The 18,222-nt window shown below is 40.4% G+C and overlaps 1 protein-coding gene across 4 annotated transcripts in view; it reads left to right on the top strand.

Annotated features, from left to right (window-relative positions):
• LOC124259742 (hemicentin-2-like) overlaps window positions 1–18,222 on the top strand; it is a 72,580-nt gene that overhangs the window by 49,467 nt on the left and 4,891 nt on the right. For all 4 annotated transcript variants that reach the window (XM_046693934.1, XM_046693936.1, XM_046693935.1 and 1 more), the window contains 3 exons: window positions 2,167–2,469; window positions 4,332–4,514; window positions 5,581–5,670. In XM_046693934.1, coding sequence (XP_046549890.1) covers window positions 2,167–2,469; window positions 4,332–4,514; window positions 5,581–5,670 — 576 coding nt within the window. The remainder of the gene's footprint in view (window positions 1–2,166; window positions 2,470–4,331; window positions 4,515–5,580; window positions 5,671–18,222) is intronic.

Below are 18,222 nucleotides of genomic sequence, written 5' to 3'. Positions count from 1 at the left end.
CTCCCCCAGCTGGGCAGAACATAACAACTGGTTTGTTTGTGTGGCACTCGTGGCTATCAGAGACCACCTGCTGCTGCCTGGGTGTAACCAACACACATCGGAGGTGGTGTTTTTGCGTTCATGCTTCTGCTGATTCAGACTTAGACTCTTTCTTCTGTATCTTGTTTCTATTGTAGTACAACAACCCAGAATGTGTAACAATGAGTAGAGTTACTTGTCCTTCTTGTCATGAAAATATTTATTCCAAGGGAGAAATCTTGCTTATACTGTGAAACCAAGGTATTTAGGTAGCCTGTCTCACAGTCCCTGAACCCCATTATTTTCCCTTCTGCCTAGCACTCCCTGCAATGCTAAAACCCTAGATGAAGTAAGTCTAGACTTCCCTAGTTTATCACACAGCCCCTGAACCCCATTATTTTCCCTTCTGCCTAGCACTCCCTGCAATGCTAAAACCCTAGATGAAGCAAGTCTAGGCTTCCCTAGTTTATCACACAGCCCCTGAACCCCATTATTTTCCCTTCTGCCTAGCACTCCCTGCAATGCTAAAACCCTAGATGAAGCAAGTCTAGACTTCCCTTGTTTATCACACAGCCCCTGAACCCCATTATTTTCCCTTCTTCTTAGCACTCCCTGCAATGCTAAAATCCTAGATGAAGCAAGTCTAGGCTTCCCTAGTTTATCACACAGCCCCTGAACCCCATTATTTTCCCTTCTGCCTAGCACTCCCTGCAATGCTAAAATCCTAGATGAGGCAAGTCTAGATTTCCTTCTGACTTGGGCCCCTTTTCAATTTAAAATGGTTAGTCTAGGCCTCTGGTATAATGTTGATCCTTGATATATCTCACAATTGGACACGTACACTGTAATCAACACTTCTTTGCCATCATGACCAAACCGTGGTGTATAATTAACGATATATCACCCAGCGTTGATGTTAATTACATATGAATGACGCAGTCGTGTATATCCCATTTCCAACAGTAGGCTCGACTGGTAATATTAAAGTCATGCTATCTTCTACTTCTCGTCAACGTGCGATTACTGAACTTTCGTGGCAAGTTGGTTCCTCGTTTAACATCATTAGGTCATTGGCATAAGGCACACGGGGTTGCACATGGAGTTGCACACGGGGTTGTCGTCCTGTGCAATGGGCCGTCTGATGACACTTTAGTTTCAACGAAATCAGTAAAGGCGCTGTCATGCCGGTCAAGACTGTTTACAGACCGACGCCGTTTGGCAGGATGTGCAGAGACGGTCAACATACGAACACTTAATTTTTAACTAATATTGCGTGAGTTGCCAGTGGTCCTTTAGGACAGGACATACGCACCTAATTCGCGAATTGCTTAGTTTTATCGATCCATTCATAAATTGTTCTCCTTTATTTGCCGTTTTTGCCCAATGGAATATGTTTCGGCTGATAATCGAGGCTGAATATCCTCTGCCGTTATATTTACGTATCGGATTCGCCATGATCGTGTCTTTCATTTACAATACTCAGAAGGGTAAACAAAGAATAGGTAGTGTTTCTTTTTTTCGGAATATTTGAGCCCGTCCTTCTCTTGTTTCTCTCGTGTAACAAATACCATGAACATTCAACCCGTGAAGATCCGGATTAGAATTGGTCTTCAGTAACCCATGCTTGTCGTAAGAGGTGACTAACGGGATCGGGTGGTCAGGCTCGCTGACTTTGTTGACTCATTTTATCGTATCCCAAGTGTGTAGATCGATGCTCATGCTTTTAATCACTGGATTGTTTGGTCCAGTCTGGATTATTTACAGACCGCCACCATATAGCTGGAATATTGTTGATTGCGGCGTAAAACAACAGTCCAACAAACCGAAACCAATTTCTAACGTGCTGCAGGGCTTTCATAGTGTGTGAGTGAGTGAGTGAGTTAATATTTAACGTCACATCGGCAATATTGCAGCCATATCGTGACGACTCTCATAGTGTGTGGGTGATGGTAGTGGCAGGATGGTAGTGGCAGGGTGGGCCTTTGAACTGTTTCATATTTTGACCTCCATTTTTCTGGATACATCGTATGCGAAGAAACAAACAAACATTAACTTGCATTTTTCGTCCTTGATGACAGCGGACAAAGAATAATGAAATATGCATGTTGTACATGAAATACTCAACTCAGTATTATTGTCTGGTTACAGGAGAAGGCAGTCTGTCTGTGGATCCCAACAGACCGTTATACATTCGGGAACATTCCAGACTGAAGCTGGACTGTACATACAAAGGGGACAATGGCCACATCAAGTGGACAAAGAGTGATATCCCGGTGGAAGAACCCTACTTCGCCACGCACACTTTCAGGACGGCCGCGTACTCGGACGGCAAGATTCAGATGGTCACCAACTTGACCATCACAAGGAACAACATGCTTCTAAGAGACTCGGGAGTCTACGCATGCGTATCGGGGTTGGAGAGGAAAGACGTCAGGGTGAAGGTCTTGAGGGGTGAGTGTAAATATTGAACTCGTTCTTGCCACTCTTCTATTGATACCCAGCCGCTGGAGTGACGTTTAGCTTTTCTGGCCTCTTGTCGTCTTGTAATAGAAGCTGACATGTCTCTTACACTATAACACATCTGATGTCACTCATAGGCAGAACGGGAACACATATTTGAGCTGGTCTGTTTTAAGACGTTTTGAAAATACTAAAGCTATATTTGAGCTGTCTGTGCTTGCTTATGCCTTTTGTAATGATTTACCTAATTTGAAATTTGTTTTGAAAATATTCACCCGAAAACGATATTTTATTATTCATCATACAATGTATACTGAAGAATAGTTGTTCACTGTAGAAGGACCTGTATACGATATATAATTGCTAAACTATGATGTATCGTTCAATTATTATAGTATTCTAAGTTAAGAGAATACATTCGGTACATAAGTCAGTCCTGCAAATGTGGAGGCAGCCATTTCAAGTCGAAGACTGCTTATTATGAAACAATGTAACCTTAACTGTGTATGTTAATCTACTGTACATAAAGTTACTTCCTGGTTTCTTAGCTTCCACCAGAGGCAGCAATGTGCTCGCTATATGACGGCGGCGTGTTATTAATTTGTACCTTAATATGTTCATATGTTTTACATAACTGCCATATTACATTAATCAAAGAATGTAATGAATGTTTACGATTGAGTATTTACCTTGAGGGAGGAGATATATAACGAGTATGGAATGCAGTAATATCAAATATGTATGGATGGAGTGAAACGTGTTGAATAATACTGTACAATTTAAATAGACTTAAATACATTTCGAAGGAACATGAATCAGACGGCTGCGTATCTCGTATATGAATTAAAATACGAATAAAAGATGAATATATATTTATTTACTACTTGACTTTTAAAGACAATAGTAGCGCTAGGATATATTCGTAAGTACATATTACAGTGGGACTTAGGCCACTAGTACAGCTTTGAATATAAAATAAGTATGTTTTAAAATGAAGTTATGAAGCTCGAAGCTCTATATATTGGTAAGTATATATTACAGTGGGACTTACGACACCGGTAGCTCTAAGAATACATGAGGGGTATAAATTACATCAAATAACTTAGTTTCTGGACTGGATATGTTTGCTCACTTCATCCTCACATGTTCATTACATTTGAAGGTCACAGGCCCATATGCATATTAATATAAACATATTTCAAACAGGTTTGAAGGCGTGAACGAAAACATGTAACAATTTCTCAAAATTGCAATAACTATTTTCTAGTTTTCCAACTTTACTCTTATTTCGTATGCATAATAGATAAAACGAACTAGATTGGTAATTTCTTCAGTTTTGTTTCATTTAAGGATATTGCTAAAAGATATCATATCAACTTGCAAATTGTTAGGCAAAAATCTATCCCAAAGTTCTATATAAGCCGGACGTTTCAACAAAAGTTATATTCATCTTCTAAATCAGCTTTAGATGCAGAAGAATTTCTTAGATATGCATTAACTATTTTGCCACCTTTTTACACAGTCCGGGTTCGATTCCCGCCGTAACATTGCTGGTATAATGCAAGAGCGGCGTAAAATCATTCTCAATAAGTGACTTTTAGAGATTTCGATTTTTCAAAAGTGTATGTTCTTCACTTCTACTGCATTTTGAACTTGGCATGTTAAGGCAGGGGACGTTTGGGTAGCACAGCTGGTAGAGTGTTCGCTCGACATGCCGAAGGTTCTGGTTCGATTCAACAATGTCAGAATCCCTGATACTTCCGGGATACTGCAACATGCGGCGTAAACTAACCTCACTCACTAACTGTTGAGGTGTTAATTCTTAAATTAGATATTCTTCACTTCCTCTTCAGTTCAAACAGGAAGTCACGTGATCAGGGACCCTGGAGGGAGTATCACGCTGCTGTGTGACCCGGCAAATCATGACGTCGACGTGTTGTGGACGAAGAACATGACGTCACTGAGTCAGCTGCCTGACCTGTCAGGAAGAATCATGTTGGAAGCTAGAAACACAACGTTAAGAATACGCAATGCCTGTAAGTACATGTACAACCATATTCCCTCACATGAACTCTAGAAACGCACTGCAACAGAGCTGGTGTCATTAAATAGCTAAATGAAGTGCCACTTCTTTTGGGATTCGAATCCTAGATTAGCCGACATTATGTTTCCAGGTAAACATCAAGATGACTGAAATAATTGTTCAAAACGGCGTCACGAATTCACTGCCTTACTTCTTGAAAGTTGAATCTGTGTCTAAAATTGTCTAATATTCTCTAATATGATATCTGATTTAGAAGTTGCGTCCCTTGCAAGTGTCATGATTCTGTGATCCTATATGACGTGATATAATTGAAATACTGTTCAAAGCGGCATTAAACACTACTCGCTCACTCATGTGTCATCAGGTGAGTGAGTGAGTGAGTTTTGTTTTACGCCGCACTCAGCAATATTCCAGCTATATGGCGGCAGTCTGTAAATAATCCAGTCTGGACAAGTCAATCCAGTGATCAACAGCATGAGCATCGGTCTGCACAACTGGGAACCGATGACATGTGTCAACCAAGTCAGCGAGCCTGACCACCCGATCCTGTTAGTCGCCTCTTACGACAAGCATGGGTTACTGAAGATCAATGTTCTAACAAAGACCTTCACGGGTCTGTGTCATCAGGACACTTAGAAAAGCAAGTCTATGGAATGAACTATTAGTGTACAAACACACGCAAGGCCACGTTAATCAAGAGTGAGTGAGTATGGTTTTACGCCGCGTTTAGCAATATTCCAGCAATATCACGGCGGGGGACACCAGAAATTGGCTTAACACATTGTACCCATGTGGGGAATCGAAACCGGGTCTTCGGCGTGACGAGCGAACGCTTTAACCACTGGGCTACTCCACCGCCCCTACGGTAATCAAGAACCGCAGTGGGAATTTTTCAGATAATGGCACTACTGATTCCCTTTAAGTTCAATATAAAACAGTTATCAGAATTCATTTATGTAACTGTTGAGTACTGACGTAGTATCTCAAGTGTGAATGTACGTGGCATAGCAAGAGAGAAAATGTCAGGCCCGTTAACGGTATATATGTTTCTTATCCAGCTCTGGCTGACAGTGGACAATACGAGTGTAACGTGAAACCTCGAGATGGCGTCGTACAAGGAAATCTCAGCTCAAAAGTCGTTTTAAGTGGTAAGTGTCCTTAATCAATATTCAAATTAGTGTTTTCACCGTTTAACTAATTTCAAAGGATTTTAAAAATTCTTCGATGAGTTTTGCTGGTTCTCTTTGTGTCATAAATTACATGCTTGTGAATTCAAGAGAACCGCCTCTCTTTATGTTCTTAAGTGGTAATTCCATTGTACACGGTAATACCGATGTCCTGTATCCAAGGCACCTTCCATCATCTCAACATAAGCCACAGTTTTATGGGGTTGATGGGTAGCCTAGTGGTTTCAGCTGCAATATTGCTAAAACCTGGTCACTCACAAGATAGTCACGATATGGCTGAAATATTGCCTATTGACTTTAAATTTTAACTCACTCACTCACTCACAAGAGTATGGATGTTGGAGGTGCGTATGGTAGCATGGAACCGATGATGGAGACAAACATTATCTTCTTATCATGCTTCTGCTTCACTGCGCAGAGATTGTCAGGGGTTCGAACCCAAGGTTTTAGTTGAGCATGGCCCATGGTCTACCAGCACTGAACCTTTGTACGTCAAAGGGGTAAACATCTAGTTCCTACGATGCTTCTGACTTTCATACAAGATAGGGAAGTGTTATTAAATACATTTATTTCACAAATCCACGTTAAACCCACCTCGTCGAATCAGCAACTGTAACACTCAGACGACGTGGACTGTATTGCGCTGAAGAATGTTCAGTGAAACCTGCAAATCAACTTCCATTTTAAAACAGCCATTTAGATTTAATACGCAGCCAGACCATTCCCAAAGTGCCATTTAATCGAAAACGATCCTAAAAATTAAATATTAAAGGGTGTTCATTTCATATGTTTCCGAGCTACCAGAGTCATCTTGTATGGATTTAAACATTACTTCTGACATTAATCCTGGATTAGCCAAATAATTAATGCATTCAAACTCCTTCCATTGGTGCGTCATACAGTGGAGAAACCGGTTTCCTCTTCACAATGTGTGCAATATATGCAATATAAAAGAAACGGGTGAATATTTCAATGTTAATTAAATGGAATGCCATGGTTTGTGGGTTTGTGGTTGCAGAATAATAGGCTCCGCCATATTTGCCTGTGGAGCTTACGTCCAGGGAGCCATTGTCTCAGTACTACTTCCCATAGAACTATATTTCACAGGTTTTTACATAAGCTATAACTGCAGCAGGAAATATTCTCATTAATAAAAGGGACAGGCTATATTTTCGGAGTTTCAAAACGTGAAAATATATTTACAAACCTTTTTTTAGTTTCCATCTGGATTGGCCCAAACAATATCTGTTTAAAGGTCACATGCAACCAAAAAATCAAACATAATTAAAACACAATTATCACTTATTCATGACATATAAATGACATATAATATACATTGCTGGTTATGAAAAAAACATATAAACAAAATTATAAGCGTACAATCGCAAATCAAAAGTGCAAAATTGTGTACTTCGGTTTACTTCCCAAGAAACGAAGCAGCCGGGATACCGAACCCAGTCAGAGCGGGTGGGTGTGCACTCAAGTGTAACGGCTGGTTCATTTGCAGATGCCCTCACCGTTCATTGTGTGTATATATATAGAGATGTTGGGTTTTGTAAATACATGCTCATTTTTTGTGTATAACATTTTGCAATCAACAGACATCATAACATGTCATGTGTTCAAGTATCACACCTGCCTGTCTGTGTAATTACATAATGTGACAGAGACCGAACTCGGGCCATAAATCAATGCATTTTGTTTATGGTGTATAGCCTGATTGGTGTTAAGTTCAAATTGCATGTGGTCAGTGATAGCAGCTGTGTATTGAATATTGTCATTAGCAGACAGGCAGGCAGACACACAGGTTTCAATAAAACAAGACATTGAGTTTTGTCTGTGACAACGACATATCTATATCACAGTTAGAAATTCTGTCAACGCTAAATAATGACATTGCTTTTAAGTATCGAACTGAGAAAGTGTCTCGGTAAGAAGAACGTGTGGTGAAATAGACAAATGAAATTATATAAACAGTTAATTTACTGTCATAACATATAAAAGCTCGCGCCTGTGAGATATCAACAAAAAATAGCTCACACCAAAGCTTTCACCGAGTATTCACCCGACAACCCGCTTCCAAGCTGCGCGAACCTATTTACTTGCGCACGTGCTATGAAAGCAGCCCAGCTGTTGAAACCCGTTTTCCCCAGAAAAGTCGGGTGAAAATTAGTGAAACGTTTGAACTCCGATTTCGCGCGTTTTTTTTCATCGCGTTATTTTTCAACTTTATATGTTGAATTTGCATTTTTGACGATTTGTTTCGGTAAGTCCATACCGAAAGGTATCAGAATCTGCAAAGTTGTGTTTTACGTTGCATGTGACCTTTAAACAAAGAAGGCTGACGTCTTTAAGTGGCATGTTAGAAGTTTGTATGATGAAGAGGAACAAGGTATATGGTTCTTTATTACAAGGTGTGGATCGTTTCGGTTTATATGTTAACGTATCTTGCATAATAACCGTATTAGCAACAACAACACAAGTTGCATCCATTGCAATTAAAAAAGTTGCCAATCCATATAAATTGTTCCTCAAAGCAAGACTGAGTTTGTACATTTGTTTGTTTGTTTGTTTGTTTGTTGTGTTGGTTGGTTGGTTAACGCCACACATCAATGCTCCAGATGCATGACGGCGGACTATGTAACCAGGTATGGATCAGACAATTCAATGATTGTTATCTTCGTTCTATCAATTTGGACACGATGACATGAATCAAACTGAGCATAACATTGTTGAAAATTTGAACATTTGAAAATAGTAGAAAGAGACACAAAATATGAATCTAAGATAACACTGTTTGATCATGCTCTGGTTGGTCTGTGTGCCCACTGCTGTTCTGGTATCTCTACTGTCAGATTGTCCCTCAACACTCCCATGAATCACACAGCTACAACTGCTGGCCAGGGACACTAACTGTATTTAGTTATGCAACTGAACGAACGCAACGACATTGGCAATGTTTGCTTATGGAAATGAAGATATGGCAATCACCTGAAGCGTGTCATATTTTGCCTATTTTACCGAACATATACAATCCGCGAACAGGGAGTTGGCCCATTCCTCAGTAATTCCTGGAATAGATTCCTGCAGGGTGTGACAGATCCGCGAAATGAGTACATGCCTCGTCAAAACCTTTAAATGTAGAAATTCCTTTAGCAATTAAATTAAGTTGTATTGAAACGAAATTCTTTACAAAATTCAAACCATGCACGTTGTATTCATTTCAGTCAGTTCACTGAAATAAAAAACGTTTTCACTCATTAAATTATTAAGACCGTTAGTCTAATATATGCTGGGCGTAAAACGTCTCTGAATTGCATAGACGACCGAGCGTCTGTTCAGGAATTTACGGTAGTGTGTTTTCGGAGCACGGCTTGCCGAGAGGCACTATCCTGACACTTACTACCAACACATTCTACCGACACATACACTCGACACATACCTCATTGTCTGTCGATATTGTCTCACAGCCGAACCTGTTGAGGCCACAAGAACCTGGCGGTAGCTCGATATGTGTTTACAGTTTCCACAACTCATTACAATGTAAATACATGTTGACCTTTCTCATGTGCACAAGAAGATCCCACCAGACGATGTAAGTCTCGAGGGTTCCTACAGGAGAAGTAAGACAAGAAACAAGATGGCTGACATCAGATATGTGATCGTTGAATCTGAATTGTTACGTATGTGTCAGTGAGCATGAATATTCGTAGAATATGATGAATATTGTTAATGAGATCTCGAATTCTTTTTAGCCCTGGTTAGAAATGGTCTTCAGCTACCCATGATTGTTGCAAGAGGCGACTAACGGGATCGGGAGGTCATGCTTGTTGACTTGGTTGATCCATGTCAACGTAACCCAAGTGCGTAGAACAAGGCTCGTGATGTCAGTCACCAGATTGTCTGGCCCAGACTCGATTTACAGAAAACATCATAGAGTTGGAATATTAATGAGTGCGGCGTTGAACAACAAGCTAGAATCCAGACTAGGAAGAAATGTCTGGTGGTAAAGTTTTTACGTTAGAAGAAAGCTTAGACCTATCCTTGTCTTTTCGGTGGAGAGCGGGGAAATCCATTCATTGAGAAGTACTGAAATATACATAGTACAGGGAAACCATGAAACATTATTTCTCGTGGATAACACTGAAGCAGAGAACCCGAATCAAAATGTTTTGAGTTAAATTGCGCTCATGGAGGTAGTCAAGTTGTTGAGGTAGTCGAGTCGAATCTCCCTTATGGGTAGTACGTGGGGTATTGCTTGAATATTGCCCAAATTGTTGTTAAACCATACTCGCTCATTCGCCCACAAATTCATGTAGTCATTACTTAGGTGTGGCCCATTGCCGACTCTTAAAAGACTCTTTATCAATACGTTAAGAATGTGGACAGCCTTTGACCACCACGCGTGTAACATGTGCGAGGATTGGCAGTGGAATGCATTATCGAACCAAGCCTTTTATTTATCAGTACCTTAGAACCGAACGACTTTCATGTACACCTCTAAGTGTAGATGGCTCGCTGGTTGACGTAACAGCCCTCGACAAGCTGCCCATCTCACGCCCAAACCTACAAACGTGGTCAATAATCGCCATTACGCACGTATTGTCAGCCCCGTTCCACTACCGAAAAGAGAAGTGCGTTTGATGCCCCAATCGATCATTCCTTACGTGAAATGCAAGGGCCCCGTGCAGAGCGCAGGCATGCGCAGTACCGCTCCCAACAAGCCCTCTATCACGTGCAAGGTGGCATTTTGATTTCGTCTTCCTCTTGAAGTGAACACGTTAAGTAATACGTCTCAGTTGGCCTTACTCCGATACCGCATGGAGCAAATAAGTGGAGATTTGAAATCTCTACCGAGATTAGCTCGGGAACATTCATGGGCCTTTTTTCATTGTCTCCATTTAAGCATCATTTCTGACTGTCTATCTGGAACTTCTTCAGGAACCATATCCTTCAGGGCAATTACTCAGCATCTCAACAGGCGTGAACTCACGTTAGCATACATCATATGGCCTCATTTGATGCAGAATCATATTGTACCATCGTTCAAAGATCCTGACTTCAGTAAGACTGTCTGTTTGTTGAGGGGTTTATTGACGATTTATTAACATCAACCTGCATTTAACAAATCACGTCATATAAAGCATTACCTTACTACTTGATCGGTTCTACAACGCTTGAGCAGTTACCTGATGGACTTCAAATTAATTTATAAATATGGATTGTCCAAAAGCGCGTTGATGTTGACATTACATTTGACGATATAGTGGCAGTTATTTCAGTTGATAGTTTTATCGTTCCCGAACCGGCGTAGTTGATGCCAATCATATAACTAAGCTTCAATAATTTATCTCAATCAAATATCCGATTCCATGAATTTACGGTTTGAAGAATGGTTATAATCAATAGTGTTGCCCGCTGCTGAATGCAGAGATATGCCAAATCGGGGTGCGTCAACAAAGGCAGCTGTGTTCCTCATCCTAATATGTCCATGATGGAATGTGTCAATGTGTCCATGTGTCAACCAGGCCGTGTCCATCAAAAACCCGTTTTGATTTCGCGTCAGATCACATATTCCAAACGCGAGAAAGTCGGTAAAAACAGCCCACCGCGATCGACTTCAGACGAATGATTGCACACACTCGCCCGGCGCGGATTGCATTGCTCTTTCCTAAAGTAGCAAAAGGTTAATTCGACGAAATTTTCACTCAGCCGATAGCTAAGAGATGTGATTGAACATAATGAGGAAATGGGAGGGTTTCCTGGGTAATGTGTTTGGGTCACACACCTCTCCAAATGCTGTTGACCTAACAACTTATGATCATGTATGATGGCGGTAGTCATCATGATAAGAATAGTGATGATATAGCAGATTATTCGTAACAGTCATGCGGAAGCTATATTGTGTAACATGGTCGTGCAAGGACGTCCATGATGCAGCAAGGGCAATTACCGTACGACTCTCAAAAACAGCTGGTTGCAGCATTTCTGGAATACATTTTTGCACAAACGCTCCACTCATTTCCCAGTGAGCAAAGACGCTGATTGGAATGAATGTTTTTGGAGTCGGATGCTAATGGAATTTTGTAGGTTCAGTTACTTTAAACAATCTTTTCGAACGATCACGCTGCGTTTTATATTATTTCTCTCGATATAACGACAAACCTCAACTTTTTTCACTATATTTAAGATAATACCTTATTCTTATCGGTACAAAAATAGACACATGTAGTTAAATTATTAACCAATGATATTCTTAATCCTTGTCTCTTTCGTGTTTGAGAAACGTAAATAGTTTAACCTTTCATATTGTCTTTTTTACAGTGAACACGAATAGCAATAGGAATATCATATTACCATAAAATGAGCTATCGAGTTTTTTGTTTTCCACAAGAACATATAACGTTCCCTGATGATACAAATATCCACTCACCGGCTGTTTTTTAATTCATAATAGTTCCAAAGAAGATATTGATAACTAAATGTATTCATGACAATCTGTTTATTCAACCCCAGGGCATATATTCTGTCCTCAAATACCTAAGCTACTTGGACGTGACGACAGACATCACTAAGAATACCCACTGAAGCTGATTGTGTTTTGATGCAGTCGACAAGCCTCGCCTGTTTTCTTTGCTAGACATCGTTAAGACAAGCTAATAGCCAAAGCGCCTTACGACACATCAAAGCAAGTTTTATGCTAGTGCGTTATTAGCGTCTCTAAGCATTCTGTCACGCACGACAAGGGCCGTTTTACGTTATTAACTAAGTGACGTCGTAACTCCCCGCGATCGTCGGACACACAGTTTAGCGTTTAGTGAAAAGGACACATGACATCAGTTCGATTTAGGTTGTCATTTGAATATAATGTATTTTTGGTTGTGATGTGAAATGGTTGAAAAATGTTTTTGTAGGGATATTGGGATATACGTACAGGTTTGAAAGTATTAAGTTCAGTTTAAATACTATGTTCAGTTCTAATACTACGTGAAGTTTGAGTACTACACGAAGGTTCGAATATACTACGTACAGTTCGAATACTACGCAGAGTTTGATTACTATGTAGAATTCTAATACTACGTACAATTCAAATACTTCATATATTTTGAATACTACGTACAGTTCGAATACTACGCAGAGTTTGATTACTTTGTAGAATTCTAGTACTACGTACAATTCAAATACTTCATATATTTTGAATACTACGTACAGTTCGAATACTACGCAGGTTTGATCACTATGTAGTGTTCAAATACAACATACAGTTCAGAATACTGCGTACATTTGGAATACTACGCACAACTCGAATAATGTGTACATTGAGATATTAGCCCATATTAGACACACCGTGCAGGAACGAGGCCATTTTACACGGATATTCGTTATTAGAAAGTGTTCTCCTGTTTCTGGACACTGCAGACCAATAACAGGTTTTGTATGATGGGAAAAAAACAAGTATATACCTGAACATACCTGCTGCAACAGTGTTTTCTGTGATATTGGGATCCCATGGACCTGAGAGGCCATGTGTTTTGCAATACGTCGTGATAAGATGAATGTTATATCGCCTGATACCCGTATCGAATATATCACCTTCGAAAATTCATTTCTTGTTTGTGTCCTATTCAGTCAGCATCAAACATGGGTGTATACGGTTGTTTTGCCGCACAGTTTAATAATAATAATGCCCATTTGTATAGCACCGTATCCACACACTAGTGTATGCTCATGGTGCCCCGTGTGTACAGCTAACTGACTGAGCTTGGTTTTACGCCGCTTTTAGCAATATTCCAGCAACATCACGGCGGGGGACACCAGAAATGGGCTTCACACATTGTACCCATGTGGGGATTCGAACCCGGGTTTTCGGCTTGACGAGCCAACGCTTTAACCACTAGGCTACCCCACCGCCCCTGTACAGCTAACAACTGCAGCAGTCACTCGTAATATTTCCTGAAAAGATGGGTCTTCAATGAAGTTTTGAATGAGTCGAGGGAGGTTGCTGTATTCGTGGCTATAGGAAGACTGTTTCACAGTGAAGGAGCGGCAAAGCTGAATGATCTGCTACCATAGAACTTGAGATGGACAGGGTTTGTCAGGAGGAACTGCTGTTGTGACCTCAACTGTCGTGGCGTTGTGTACACAGAGTATATATCAACGTTTTCAGCCCCCGTAATATGAGTACAGCTTTCAACAAAAAGATTTAATATTGTTCTCCAAATTGGACTTTCTGAGAGCAGTATATCGGCCACGTGTAGGTAGGACATGTAATTCAAAATCTCAGAATCAATTTCCTTTGGTGATGTAGTAAGGAAAAGCTTTCAGCATACGGTACATATGTACTGCAGCTGATATTACGCTTAGGTATACTAGCAGACAATGGTATCTGCGAGGGAACAAGAACTGGCGTACCCTCCTCATTAACTCAGTAGTGATGTAGCCGTGAAGATCCGGGTTAGAATTGGTCTTCAGTAACCCATGTTTGTCGTAAGAGGCGACTAACGGGATCGGATGGTCATGCTCGCTGACTTGGTTGACACATATCATCGTATGCCAATTGTGTAGATCGATGCTCATGGTGTTAATCACTGGATTGTTTGGCCCAGACTCGATTATTTACAGACCGCCGCCATACAGCTGGAATATTGCTGAGTGCGGCGTAAAACAACAACCAACCAGCAGTGATGTGTCTCAGGTTGACGACATCGTCCTCACTGAGAGGTAGACGTCTCTAACACACACGTCAACGTCTACACATCTTACCGTGGGAAGACAGTGGAAGAACACTTTCTCAGTATCCAAAGCTGCTACATCCTCTAGTGGAGATCAGATGGTTTGGTAGCTATGGACATATGATAGCTTGTTGCTGATCGTATGCACTTTAATATAATAGAAAACACAGTATATAGGGTTAAACTGTTTACGTTTCTGAAACACGCACGAATATTGATATAATTTAATAATTAATAATTTTTAATAATATAATAGCATGTATCTATTTTGTACCGATAGGTAGAAGGTGTTATCTTAAATATGTTGAAACAAGTTAACATTTGTCCTTGTATCGAGAAAATATATTAAAAACGCTCACGTGATCGTCACATAATATTGCTCATGATGTCGATCATTTGTTTGAGGCGTGGCAAGGCAGGGCTATTGCTGACTGCTGAAATTCCGCTCACTCACCATGCATATCGTCGTTAGGGCGGTTGGGTAGCTAAGTGGTTAAGGTGGTGGTTCGCCGATACCCGGGTTCTATTCCCCACAAGGGTACAATGTGTGAAGCCCATATTTGGTGCCCCCGTAATGTTGGTGGAATATTGATAAGGCGTAACATATATACCACTCTCACTCAATCAATTACGTTTGTAGTTTCGCAATATACTATTTATGATTTGAACGATGACGTCGGCATGTGATGCACAACATCAGCTGCAGTCTCTGTCAATGTTGTAGGCGCCTACGACGTCCACATCATGATTTACCATATGTGTTTGTGTGTATTCTTTCATGTATGTAAAGCGTTAGCTCTAGGGGGTAGCCTAGTGGTTAAAGCGTTCGCTCGTCACGCCGAAGACCTGGGTTCGATTCCCGACATATGTAAAATGTGTGAAGCCCATTTCTGGTATCCCCCGCTGTGATATTGCTGGAATATTGCTAAAAGCCGCGTACAACTCACTCACTCACCCACCTACTCATTCACTCGCTCACTCATGTAAAATCATACCTAAAGAATCACATTTACTTTCGATAAAGATAATTCAGGCATACAATATGGATCAAACTAACATGCATTCCCTAATGGAAACCATTATGTAACCTCACAAGGCAACTCTACAAACCGACATAGATTCCCCGGATTCCATCTTAACACCTACATATTCACAATATCGCACATATCTTGCGCGTCAAAGATGATTAAAGGATTGTGGCAAGAATGTTCCAATTAATAAGTTAAGTTCTTGTAAAATCATTAACTGAGTGAACTGTTGCTATAAGGGTCGACAAGACCTATTGGAGGTGTGCGCGTGGCTGACCATTTAGTTGCTTACATAGCGTTAATGATCGGGTCTTGTTGAACGTGATCATTAAAATGGATGGACTGCCTCGCCTCTTTGATGAAACCCTCATTGCTCCCACGGAACCGCTAATACACCTCGCCTTGTCACAGTTGGAGAGTTAATGGCGCAACCCCGCGCTCGGGAATTCACTGCACCTTCATCCGATAATTAACTATTGTTCGCAAGTCAAAGAATTTCATCCGCAAAACGGTTCCGAGTGCCTTGGGGGCTAGCTCTCCTGAAACGTGACCTGTGAGGTTCGTAGATTTATTCTTGGGGGCATGATTTACTTAGAGCAAATGAAAAGATGTTTACAACAGAATTATCGTTGTCCTGGCAACCGAAATCGATAATATCGTTACTCAACGAACATGTAATGGTGTTGGTATCCATTTCGAATTAATTTTGATGACAAATCTCTGACCGTCTTGTATGTCAAGCAGGACTTGGTGGGAGGTTCGAGCGTTAAATCAACGTTGAACTTTCGCTTGTTGAAATGAAAAAGTACGCATTAAAATCAAAATCAAATTCGTTCTCCGGGGATCCTAAATAAACTGCCGCGAGTGACTCAGATATATGGCGTGTTGCTTCACGCAGAAGTATTGATTATAGGGTTGTTTAAATGTCACATCACATGATGCGGCTTCATTGGTCACAGGTCACAAGACATCAAGACAACGCAGCATCATTCAAGATTTAAAATATCACATGGTATCAGCATAGTACACTCTTGTGTACGTCATTACAGTCAGTATATATAGATATTAAAGTCACAGTAAATATGTGTATGCACAGTTAACTACAGATTTAATTATAACACTTTGGTCTTTGTTAACGTATTTACACTACATTTGAAACTATAAGTATACCTTAAGAGGCGACTAACGGGATAGGGTGATGCTGACGGGCTCGCTGACGTAGTAGATGCTCGTCATTGTATCCCAATTGCGTAGATCGATGCTTATGACGTCAATCACTGGATTGTCTGGTCCAGACTCGGTTATTTACAGACAGCCGTCATATAACTGGAATGTTGCATTAAATAACAAGCTATATCATATGTATTCAGAAATATATCACACGTGTGTATTACTTGAATACTTAACACCTGTGATAGTATATAGAATTATACCCCACGTTGATATATCGTACAGATTTGGACAAGCGTTGATTATACGCATACAGAATTACACCACACGTTGGTATATCGTACAGAACTGGACCAGCGTTGATTATGCGTATACAGAATTATACCCCACGTTGGTATATCAGACAGAATTGGACCAGCGTTGATTATACGTATACAGAATTATACCCCACGTTGGTATATCGTACAGAACTGGACCAGCGTTGATTATACGTATACAGAATTATACCCCACGTTGGTATATCGTACAGAACTGGACCAGCGTTGATTATACGTATACAGAATTATACCCCACGTTGGTATATCGTACAGAACTGGACCAGCGTTGATTATACGTATACAGAATTATACCACACGTTGGTATATCGTACAGAACTGGACCAGCGTTGATTATACGTATACAGAATTATACCACACGTTGGTATATCGTACAGAACTGGACCAGCGTTGATTATACGTATACAGAATTATACCCCACGTTGGTATATCGTACAGAACTGGACCAGCGTTGATTATACGTATATACAGAATTATACCCCACGTTGGTATATCGTACAGAACTGGACCAGCGTTGATTATACGTATACAGAATTATACCACCGCGTTGGTATATCGTACAGAACTGGACCAGCGTTGATTATACGTAAACAGAATTATACCCCACGTTGGTATATCGTACAGAACTGGACCAGCGTTGGTTATACGTATACATAATTATACCCCAAGTTGATATATCAGACATAATTTGACCAGCGTTGGTTATACGTATACAGAATTATACCACCCGTTGGTATATCGTACAGAACTGGACCAGCGTTGATTATACGTATACAGAATTATACCCCACGTTGGTATATCGTACAGAACTGGACCAGCGTTGATTATACGTATACAGAATTATACCCCAAGTTGATATATCAGACATAATTTGACCAGCGTTGGTTATACGTATACAGAGTTATACCCCAAGTTGATATATCAGACATAATAGGACCAGCGTTGGTTATACGTATACAGAGTTATACCCCAAGTTGATATATCAGACATAATTGGACCAGCCTTGATTATACGCACACAGGATTATACCACAGGTTGTTATATCTTACAGAATTAACTTATATCATGATATATCATGCGGAATTGGACCAGTGTTGGTATGTGTAATACTATATAGATTTATACCAGCGTTGATATGTGAAAACAGAATTATACCAGCGTTGATATGTGAATACAGAATTATACCAGCGTTGATATGTGAAAACAGAATTATACCAGCGTTGATATGTGAATACAGAATTATACCAG

Source organism: Haliotis rubra, unplaced genomic scaffold (assembly GCF_003918875.1).
Source record: "Haliotis rubra isolate DU_JTF1 unplaced genomic scaffold, ASM391887v1 Scf735, whole genome shotgun sequence".
NCBI lineage: Eukaryota > Metazoa > Mollusca > Gastropoda > Lepetellida > Haliotidae > Haliotis > Haliotis rubra.
The sequence above is the reverse complement of the archived record's forward strand: the minus strand, read 5'-3'. Positions and strand labels throughout refer to the sequence as shown.